This window comes from Carassius auratus, unplaced genomic scaffold, assembly GCF_003368295.1.
Source record: "Carassius auratus strain Wakin unplaced genomic scaffold, ASM336829v1 scaf_tig00026523, whole genome shotgun sequence".
Taxonomy (NCBI): domain Eukaryota; kingdom Metazoa; phylum Chordata; class Actinopteri; order Cypriniformes; family Cyprinidae; genus Carassius; species Carassius auratus.
This window is the reverse complement of record NW_020525524.1, coordinates 70,703-82,717: the sequence shown is the minus strand read 5'-3', so window position 1 is coordinate 82,717 and position 12,015 is coordinate 70,703. Positions and strand designations below refer to the sequence as shown.

Sequence of the window (12,015 nt, the reverse complement as noted above, 5' to 3'; positions counted from 1 at the left end):
CTCTGATTGGTTTTCTTTTGGAAATATGTTTCAAATTAATCCTGAATGCATTTATGACTGTAAAAGCATATCGATGTGTGTCACAATTGCAAAATTGATTAAAAAAAATCGCGATAGTTTTTTTTTGTTTTTGTTTGTCCATATCGCACAGCCCTAGTTTATTCAATAAATACAGTTTAAAATCTAGCTTCGGAGTACTAAGTTATTAACCCAACAATAGCGGGGTCAGTTAATTTTTTTGAAGTGGGCCGCGCAAACATATGTGTTTGGTTGTGTGGGCCGCGAGTTGAAAAAGGTTGGGAACCACTGCTCTAGATGTTTCTGTATCCTTGAAGTGTTTGTTTGTAGTTAGTGTTTAAGAGTTTGTTTATCATGTCAATCCTGTCCTGTTAAGTTGTTTAGTTTCTGCCCTAGCCGTTGTTTTCCCCCTCGTGGGTTTTGTTTTCCCTTTTTGTATAAATAAATCCTGTGTTTAGTTACTTCCTGTCTGCACCTGAGTTCCTCCTTGCCAAACCCTGACAATAACATTTGATTTTGAGATAATGAATTGCGAATGTACATAATTATTTTATTTATCAGTGTTTTTGAGGAGCCTGAAGCTATTGTCTATAGCTAGAGCAAACATTTATTTTATTTATGAATTCCTAATGAATTTGCCGCCTTGTGATCCTGTAGAGAAATGAAATGGCTTTAAATTTCACGGGTAGATTTCATTGCATTGCGGCGGCAGTACTTGAGTTGGTATTGTGTAAAATCTGCTTGTTGATCTACATTATTTTCTCTGTTTGTGGATTTTGTTGATCAGATCTTTAAATATCCCAGTCCAGAATAGAATTTAATTCTTAATCTCTGTCCTATATGGATTTACACACTGATTATATGCTGGTCCTCTATGCCCACAAAACACACACACACACACACAAACATACACAAACAAAAACATACATTCCCTCATCAACATAATACTGAAATATATAGTAACCCGATGAACTTTACCCCCTTATTTGGCATAAGGACTGAACAACTGGGAGTCCTATTGTTTTGAGGAACAGGATAAGAGTGCATCACCTTAGTGGGTTCAGAAGGATAACTCTAAATGCCAGAGTATCAACACAGGGAGGTCACAACAACAGCGAGGGATTTGATGGCCTGCACACCAAGCTGCCCCTTTGGTGTCATCATTCAGCATACAGTGGATTTGTTGGGCTATTTTTAACAGCCTGAGACATGTTGCTGAAAAAGCAAGTTGCTGTTTGACTAATGGTGGTGCAATTCAATAGGCATGCAGCTGTGTTTTACATGCATGTCTTTTCAAACCTATTTGCCGTTAATTTATTTCAGCGGAACACAAAAATATCATTTTTGTAGAAAATGTATATGTTTTTTTTTCAGTGCACTTATGCAAAACATTTGCATGATTTGTAGCAAGGTACTAGTTCAGTGAAATGCGATGAACAGCTCAAAGACTTGCAGAAGCAACTTAAAATGGCATGGTTGCTACAACAAATGTGTTTTTCTTTCACGGTTACTTTTGTGGTAGTTTATGGTAAGGTTTCATAAAATTGAAATAACATTTTAAAAAGTGATAGAGCATTAATCTTTTAGCATCACTTGCTAAACACTTTATTTACAAACTGCAGCAAGAAGTACAATAACTACCATTGTAAAACAGTGCCAGATTTGCATTCGCCTAGTTCAGATTAAAGTGTATGTGTTTTAGTACAACCCCTGGATATTTCATTTTGAGAGCCTAATCATTTTGCAGAAATGTCACTACAGGCATGTTTTCCCAATGAAGACATTGTGTAATGTTTCATGTTTAAAAAAACAAACCTGGAATTTAGTAATATTTAATAGTTAAATGTTTTTTTTTTTAATTGCACTTATTTCAAAGCCAGAGAATAATACATTTGGCTGTATGGCTTCAGACGACTTGGTAGTAGTTTTAAAAGTAATATGTACTACTTTTGTGGTATTTATATATATATATATATATATATGTGTGTGTGTGTGTGTGTGTGTGTGTGTGTGAGTGATTTATTTTTTGTTAGCTTCATCAAAAAACTATTTGGGTTAAAATTATGGCCAAGTTTAACATTTTGGATAAATGTAACAATTAATTTAATATGTAGGTGAGTTAATAATTTCTTGTTGAATTATTCAAACTTTTTTTCACACTTTTTTCAAGATGGGAAGCAAAATGTTCTGTGAATGTAATTTAATTTTCATCTCTTTATTTTACTAACAGACATCTAAATTTGGCAAATAACAATGTTTTGGTAATTAACATTGCAATGAACAGTTCTATACACCCTCGAGTTCCACAGCACAATAGGAATGTGGGTCATTTTGCATTAGAGTCCATAATGCATAGAGGAGATATCACACTCGATGCTGGAGTTAGTGAGACCAGCCTACATGTGTGAGTCAGCGGGGGCTCTTAGTCAGACACTGCTAACACACTCATTCTGAAAAAAAACTGTTTTAAAGGGTACCAAGAGCTCACAGCCAGCATTTTGTGCACAGGAAATAAAGATTAGGTTAAGAGAGAGAGAGAGACCACAAATCAATACAAGTCAGTAATTAATGGTCAGGAAGTAAATAAGCGGTCGCTGATTCACTTTGTACAGCAAGATGAAACAATAAACAGTTAATCCTTTTTTTTTACAGTTCACATTTTAGTCACAATATGTATTTGTACTGTCACCAGTTCAATATATCACACTGGAGAGAAAGTTTTAGCTTTTAGGTTTTCCAGTCCATTATTCAAAAGACTAGTTCCTAATACCAAAAATGATTTGGATGTTCATTGTGGAAACTGCTTTAGAGACAGAAAATGTCTTTGTTTTCAGCAGGAGACTTTTCTTCCTTGTTGCAAAGGCTCAGAAAGGGCTTATTTTGTCTGTCTCATATCAGGGCTTCATCCTCGTGGCATTCGCTACAGTTTTGAGATTGTCCAACAATACTGCCATTTACAATGCCTAAAGAGCATTCACGGCAAACCGATTATCTCTGACAAACACTGATCTGAGATGTGTAGTGGAGCTTGTGTTACTACACGTCATCCCGATTTTCCTCAAAGTTAATATAAAAAACTCTGGCTTTTTGTGCACATTTGAGTAATATACAGATGGACATTGTTAAAATAGCACTTCTGTTTTTTTTTGTTTTTTTTTTAAACGGATGGTCCCTCATGTATACAAAAGTTAAAAACCCAGGCATAAAATATTTATCCGCTGATGTTACAGTTTATACAGTTTGTTCAATTTGAAAGACACTGGAACACAACAAGAACAATAACCCACAAACATGTGTGCTTCAGACATGAGAATATACATGTGATTCAAGACTCGTGAGTGCCTGAGCCTGGAAATGATTGATAATCCTTATAAACAAAATGTGTACAAATATCATCAATTAAAGTGTGCTTTATCATATGCAAAAATCATTTTCTTAATCGCTTTTGCCTTGGTTTCCAAGAAAAACAAGTAAACATCCTTAAAAAAAATATATTTGCTTGAAGAACAAAATATTGTATGATCAGAGAACATATGTATAATCATTTAGAATCTACCAAATGCATTTCAGTAGTTCAAACAGTAGAGCATAGTGCTTGCAACACTTAGGACAGGGGTTCGATTCCCAGGATAAACTGTATACCTTAAATGCAAGAAAAAGCATCTGCCAAATGCATAAATATATAATATGACCTATTATTATTATTATTTAAGGCTAAATCTAGCTAAATGTAATGCTTAAAATTAGCAAAAATATATTTTGGCACATTGTTATGTCTTTACTTAAATAGATAGTTCACCCAACTATGACCGTTATACATATAAACTTCTCAAAATCATGTTTGATTTATACTTAAAACATAAAAAAAGAAAACAAAAGAAAAAATGTTGTCTTACACAATATTTTTTCTCAGGTAAAAAAATAAATAAATAAAAATCTTGTTCTAAGGATGTTCAGATTTTTTTTTTATATTGGAGATAAGACAAAACGTTAAGAACATGATTGTTTTTTGCAGTTCCAGTATCAGCAGCTTAGTCTTCCACAGCTGAAAATGTTATCATTGATCAATAATAGAGCTCTTCAACCTCATCTAATATTAGACTGACTACATGTATGTGAGCACATCTAAAACAGTCCTTCACCATTAAATGAAAGCACATCTGATAAATGGGATGACCTGAATCCCAAAGATAAAAGATCAGTAGCATCACGTTTGAGAAAGAAAACTTTGACTGCAAACAAATCTTCCAAGCTTCCATCTGAAGCAACTTCTGAATTAGAAAACCTAGTCATTATGCTTCTCACATTATGATTTCATACATCTCGTATGAGCACGTCGAAACATTTGGCAACATTTGGAAAAAAGTCCTTTGCATTCCTGTGAATATGGCACCTCCCACACATGACTGTATGTATACCGGCCTTCTGCTATTGATTCAACACTTCACTGTTAAACAAAAGTGACATTTAGAAGACAGAACTTCACAGTACACATTGATACTTCACAGTATCACATATCCAAGCCATGTAAGCTACTTAACAGTGATATTATCAGCAGTTATTCAGTAAAAAAAAATATATATAATATATAATATAATATATATATGTTGTTTTTCAGTTGCAAATCATGTTGGTTACTGAAATGGTAAAATATGAATTTGCAAAACAACATCCAAAACCATGGAAAATGAAAGGCAGGTTGTCTCAAAATACATTTACAGTACATTTACAGTACATTGACATTTTGCACAACATAAGATCTGTAAACACTGCATAGATGCACTAATGTTTTCACAATAACCAATGATATAAATAAAGCATAAAAATATCAGTTTCAGAAAGTGCTTGGTTCTCATTAAATAAACTGATTTCCTGTATAATGTGCGGTTAGGTGCATGAAAACAGCAAAACTGAATTCCCTCTCTAGGGAACTTGCGCTGCGTCCTCTAGCTCTGAACTATCTCTGCTCTTCATGGCTCTGCTCTATGGGGACTGCCACCGTGCCTGAAACACGTGTCAAACAATTCCAATCCCATTGGCCCACATAGCCCGTGACATCACAGGCCGAATACGTCACCGAATTTTATTGTCTTCAGGAGCCGTTTGTTTGACAGTTAGTGTGAAGGCATAATGGAGAAAACCAAGGCAGGTTTCTGAGGTTTCTGACACCCGAGGACACACAATCTAAGGGTGCTGTGTCTTCGTGAGGAGCACATGCGTTCATGCTACTAAGAGTCTGAACATGCAAAAGGCAGAAGCTTGTGGCAGATTGGACGAGTGCTTTCTGGCCAGTCATGACCTCCCCTCCCTCAGGGGACTCCCCTTTCTTTCCAACCTCCAAGTTAGTGAGATCACGGGACAGGCCATATCCAGCTCAGCTGCATCTTTTTCAGCATGTGGATTACACTAATATTGAGGGTGCGGGTGAGCATGAAAATGTGAAGATGCCCCCTGGAGATGCTAGTGAGCTATCTCTCCCAGGGTGAGTCATCGTCTTTAAAGACCCGCTTCAGACCAACTTGCGTCTGAACTGCAAGGTGTATGTGGCGGCAGGTCAAGCTGGTGGAGCTTTGTATACAATGGCTTTGTTAAAAGCTTATCAAGCTGACTCGCTTAGAAATCTAGATGAGGGCAAGGTTTTATCCCTCAGGCAGTCAAGGAACTGTGCCGCACCACAGACTTGCCGTGCAATGGCAGCAATGGTGGCTACAGAGAGGCATTTGTGGTTAATGGGATGTCCCTCATGTTTGGATGGGTTCTCCATTTTTCTGAGTTATGTTAGTGGCCCCGGGCATCAGTGGCTTACTCCCTTTCTGAGGGAAGTTTTGATGTATGTCTGTCGCTTCCCTTGGTGCTATCTCACCAGGTGAACAGGCATGCACATGGCATTGGATTAGGTCCGTTCCCCATAGTGAGGACATAGTGTGATTTGCCTAGAAGGGGATCTATGCCTATAACCATGGCTCCTCGAGAGGAAACAAGATGCTGGGTGGTCTCACCATGCCTAAATTGACTAAAGACTAAATTGATGAGGCATTCAGCAGGTGCCCTCTTATACTCCCGGACACCTGCCTGTGACATCATGGGCTACATGGGCCAATGGGATTGGAGTTGATTCACATGTGCTTCAGACACTGGTCTTGCTGGCAGCAGTCCCCATAGTCTCTGCTAGAGGACGCAGCATCTCATTCTCTCTCTGGGAACCACTGTTACATGTGACGTTTTAAAGCAATATTTCACACAAAGATTCTGTCATCATTTAGTCACCCTTGTGTTGTTTCAAATCTGTATGGCTTACTTTTTCTGCAGAACACAAATTAAATTACTTTTGTGTGTTATTTTGGACCCCATTAACTTTCACTGTATTGGAAAAAAAAACTATGGAAGCCCATTTTTTCAAACTCATAAATTCTAACAGTTTCCTTAACAAGTTTACATATCTCTCTTCTTCGTTTATACAGTATCTCACAATTCAGACTTTGTTTCTCAGAATTCTGAGTTTATGTATCAGCTGTTGTTTTTTTGTTTCCCCTGAAGAATAAAAAATAAAATTATGACTTTTTTTATGACATGAGGCTGTGTAAATGATTTTTGGGTGAACTGTCCCTTCTAATGCAAATTGTGCATTTTGGTTAAAATCTTCTTTCCCAATAAATATATACTTATTAAACACTAAAATGCATGATTTGCATCTAAAATATAATTTACAAAATATGTTTGTGTGTATGTGTTCCACAGAAGAAAAAAGGTCATACAAGACTGGAACGACAAGTACGTATTTAAGTGACAGATTTTCAGTTTTTACAGAGAATGACAGAGTTTCAAACTTATTAAACTCTAAAATGCATCATTTGCATCCAGATTAATAAACACATGAAACCAAACACAAAATAAATGTACATCTACTTTTTTTACATTTTACAAAAATAAAAGTCTGTAAGTGCTCACGACTAACCCTCATGAAGTTACATGAAGCTCTTATTGTCAAGCAACTTTCATTAAGCCAGTCCAGTGTTTCAGTTGTGGATTAACCCCAGTACCATTTGTCAAGATTGTTAATTGATTTGTACTCATTGTGCCTTCTAATGTAATCGCAAGCCAGACACGTGTGTTCAGCCCAGAAGTATGCCTTTTTCACCTTAAAGTGTTTACGCCAGTCAAAGTACTTCAGGTAAAGCTCCTCATTTTTATCAAGGAACAGGAGGTAATCAGCCAGCTCCTTTGGAGATGGGAAGTCATCAACGTGGATGAAAGCATTTCCCTGCACAAAGTTCTGATAGTTCTCCCTTGGTGGTCCAAGCACCACGGGTACAGTGCCGATGGAAAGTGGGTTGTACAATTTCTCAGTGATATAGTCTTTGTGAATTGAGTTCTCGAATGCCAAATAGAATTTACAGCTTGCAATTGTAGGGAAATAGTCCTGGTCGGAAATGTACTCACCAAATGCTTGTCCGTATGCATGAACCTCGATGTGCTTGTATAGTTCATTGTAGTATTTCACTCTGACGTGGTCTGGGTTCCAATTGCTGACGATCCAACAAATCAGCTTGTTCTTGCTTGGTGGCACGAAGTCCTCCTCTCCTTGGGCCCCGACAATCGATCCATAAGGCACTTCTATATCAGCATCCCGCCGATAGTTTAGAGTCAAATTAAACAGGTTTTCAATTCCAGGTAACTGAGATGAATGCGAAGGTGATTCGAAGTTCATCCAAATCCATCTCTGCAACGTGGGCCGATATGTAGGTGGCATGTTGGACAGGTCGCTGGTGATGTCCCTGTGATGTATGACCACGGCGTCAGATTTGTTGTAAAGGTTTCGGTCGGCAGTGAGGAAGCAGCCATCAATATTGAACAAAGAGCTACAGACGTTCAGGTCGTACGTTTCACCGAAAGGCCAAAGCCAAACAAGGATGGTGGTCTGGTTCTGTTCACTTCTGGTGGAAAGGAGGCTCTTCACTCGGGCTGTGGACGTTTCTGACTCGACCGGGCCTGACAACCAGCTCGTAGACGGTTTGATGTACATTAAAAACAAAGTCACAAAGCATCCTAATAAAAAGATACCAAGCAGGAGGGGTCGTAGGATTCTGTAAGTTGGTGCAGATGGCATACTCTGGCCTTTAAAGAGGAAGTAGATGAAGATCAAAAGGCAAAAAAGGGTTATTGTATGAAACAGCTCCTTATAGACCTTATAGACCTGCCTATATAATTTAATGCACTATTTAATTTTCGACAGGTATGAAAACAATGCTGTAAGGGATAGAAGTACAGTGCATTCAATTTAATTGTGCTATTGTTTAACAACAAACTGAAACGTCTTTCTGTAAAACGTTCAGTAGACAAAATCTCCATAAAACAGTTGTGAGTTGAGACTGGGAAAATTACTTGATGTAGGAACTTTATACTGTGCGTGCCATTTGAATATATATATATATATATATATATATATATATATATATATATATATATATATATATGTTAAGGTATATGTTAAGGTGTCTCATCCATCAGATGATTAGATGTGCACTACTGTAATGAATATAAACATAAGATGCATAAAAATCCTAGACTTTTTATAAAGAGACATTTACATGCCTAGGACGTTTGACTGTACAAGTATACTTGAGATAAAAATGCTGGCTGGTTTACACACACACACACACACACACACACACACACACACACACATATATATATATATATATATATATATATATATATATATATATATATATATATTATTTAGAGAGAAAAAATATATGATTAATATATTTAACATGACTAATAAGTCAACTAATCACAAGCACAGTTAATTCCAATTTAAATGCAAAGAAAATAATCTTAAAAATTCACCTGACAGATTTGCTGATATCCAGAAGGTAAACTGATTGTATGTTCCAGGTTCTTCTTTTTATTACCAGAAGACTGTCAGTCTTAAAATCAAAGGTCTTCTCATGAGGGGGAAAAAGACATAAAATAGATTTTCATCACTGTACAATCAACAACTATCAGATGTCAAGCATTTTAATGAATAAAGCTGCAGACTGACTATAAAACTGAATATCAATATCTATCACTTTGTGTAGAAAGGGTGTAAACAAACATTTTAGACTGGGGGATACAAATGTGAAAGTTTAAGATTTTGTCATTAAAAACTCCATATTATTTGACCACTGTTCAGAATATTTAGGGAGATGCACCTCCCTCATCGTCTCTGGTGGTCCTGGGCCTGTTGTGGGATTGTATACTTAAAAATAATTCTGGATCATTGCAAGAACAATTAGACAATCAGTTATTTATTTGGAAACACTGCCATCTTTAGGATATCAACAGATAATAGAATCAAAAGGCCTATATTTACACCAAATTTCCACCTTGACAAGATGTTAAAATGATCTTACAGTTTAAGGATCTAGAAACACTAGAGTTTGTTTTCAGAATACATTCCCAGAACAGAATCCAAAATATTTTTTCTTTCCTCCCTTTTTCTTTTTTCTAAATGAAAACCATGGGACTATAATGCAATACATTTCCCAGTCTTTCTTAAAACCACACTGCCCATTACATCCAAATTCTTCAAAAGTGAACCAATGACTTCAAGAGGCTTAAAAAAAGAGATTATTATCAAAACATACCATTAAAAATCAAATAAACATTCACTTCACTTATTCAATTCACTTCAATGGACTGAATCAACAGCTCAATTAACTGTACAGTTTCACAGGAACACCTGCTAATAAAAAAATACATCTTCACAGCTTTCACCCTGTTCTGTTTAATAGATGTGCTAACCTGACACATATAAGCAAATTAATAATTGAAGAAATCAATTAACAACCAATAAGTCACATTTCTTTCTATTAACTTTCACAGCAACCCTTCACAATAAGGTTCCATTTGTTAACATTAGTTACTATACTATAACAAATGTATTGCTCATTGTTAGGTAATATCAGGTGACACATTAAATAATGTTAATGTAACCTCAATGCAATTTGTTACCATTTTTACATTGTACATGTATGTGGACTTAAAAAGGCAACATGACAATAAAACGATTTGTGATATTTCCTGTGAGAAATATTGCATCTAACACACCTGTTACTCATTCATTTCATATTCATAATGCATTTCAGTTGTGGGGTTTTGCACACACTACACAACACTGTTGGCTGATAAATGAGCTTTTTTTAATCTCTGCAGTGTTCATTCGCTATTAATCCAAGTGTGGACACATGGAAGAGCTGTTTAAAAGGTTTATCAGTGCATTTGTGACTCAATCATCTCACATCACAGCAAACGCTCTATGTAAGAGCGGACACAGAGAGGGCTTCTGGGAAATATATCATACATATGCTAAATCAAACATTGCTCATCCAGTACATGATCAAATATAATTATCCTAATGGATTATACATTTCTCAGAGTTTACAAACTCTGGGCAATAATCAACTATTTTAAGGTCCTGAGGGGAGGATCATTTAAGAGTTTGGCATTTCACATCTTGTTTCCAATGCAGGCCTATATACTGTATATATTTACATATTTTTGGCCATACATCAGATGCATGATTTTATTAAAGTAAACAAAGATCAATGAGGTTGCATAATTGTGTCTCTCTCGGAGACACAAACGGTGACTATTCTTTGAGAAAGAAAGGCCTTTTGTTTTAAATGTATTGTGATGTATTTGGGACACAGAGTTGCATGCTGGTAGTTGGCTTCGGTGTTGACGTCTAATAAATAGAAGATGTGGATGAAGGACATGAAGATGAAAAGAAGAACCATTAAATATGAAGCGTTTCTGTAGTTTATTTAGCTTTACCAATTAGTGTCTGTCCCATCAGTGATATGGTGGTAAAATATTTAATGAACACACATCTAAAATCGTTCATATAAACAAAATGAACGTATAGTGCAAGGTGTTATGTTTTGGCCAGTGATGCTGAAGGTCATCTTAAAACAGACTGTCACAAAATACTACACAAAATATGGCTATTCCTTAAATATGACACGTTTCCTCTTTCCAACATCTCGACTGCTTTGTCTGTTTTAAGCAAACACGCATTGTATCCAAAAAGGACGCATGAAGCATCCCTTGAGAATGATCGTCCCTGCCATGTTTAATTATTATAGCTCAAAAATCCCCCAAGAGATGAATGAAAAAATTATTTTGCACGCAGTGCGTGATATTTAAAGCCTGAAGTCGTGTCCTGCAATATATGCAAAGCATACAGGTAATATTCATATCGGTAAATCGCTTGTCTCACCTGTCCATCAGCAAACATCCTCGAGGGAAAGCCACATCATGCGCTTCTTTTATCTACATCCCACATACCTCGCATGTCGGGATGGTGCTGAAAAATCTCCAATGATGGCAATATTCGGATAGGATGTAGGCTACCTGGACCCATAGTGTTCGCGTCAGGGCTTCACTGCATATTGCAATGTGTCCGCAGTGATGACAGACTCAAATCAGCGCGTGCAAGTCAAAATGTACGATCCTATGGGTCAGAAACGGAGAACGCGAGCAAGTGCATCGCTGGAAAGGACCCCACGTAACGCGGTGTGATGTGATGTATAATAATGTCCCCGTGCTGTCCATATGCATGGATGTAATTATAGATTTAGAGTGTGTGTGCGTATATGGGCGTGCGTGCGTGTTTGTGTGCAGTTAATACATGCAAGAATGCAAAGATATGCATGGAAGGGGAAATTAAATTTGTAACTGCGTTACACTGGATTATGTATGTACTCGTGGATTATCCCTTTGTTTATCATTGCTGTTTGCATTCAGTGGCTTACAGCCTATGACAGTCAGATGTGTATTATTTATAAATACATGCATGCTATGTATAGAAAAAAACGTGGTCCACATATAAATTTCATGTAATAATTTGTTTTAAAATCGGTTTAATATAATAATTTAAACACATGTAGATTGGTAAATAAGCAATTACACAATCAATTATGTGAGCAAATGATGACCGCATGGCATTTA

The 12,015-nt window shown here is 36.5% G+C and overlaps 1 protein-coding gene across 1 annotated transcript; it reads right to left on the bottom strand.

Annotated features, from left to right (window-relative positions):
* Positions 1 to 6,354: 6,354 nt before the first annotated feature.
* Positions 6,355 to 11,720, bottom strand: LOC113078773 (alpha-(1,3)-fucosyltransferase 9-like). Its single transcript, XM_026251071.1, has 3 exons — positions 11,285 to 11,720; positions 8,869 to 8,963; positions 6,355 to 8,133 (listed from the first exon to the last, which is right to left on the bottom strand). Exon 3 carries the CDS (start codon positions 8,123 to 8,125, stop codon positions 7,046 to 7,048), a length of 1,080 nt encoding a protein of 359 aa, XP_026106856.1. The 5' UTR covers positions 8,126 to 8,133; positions 8,869 to 8,963; positions 11,285 to 11,720; the 3' UTR covers positions 6,355 to 7,045.
* Positions 11,721 to 12,015: the final 295 nt, after the last annotated feature.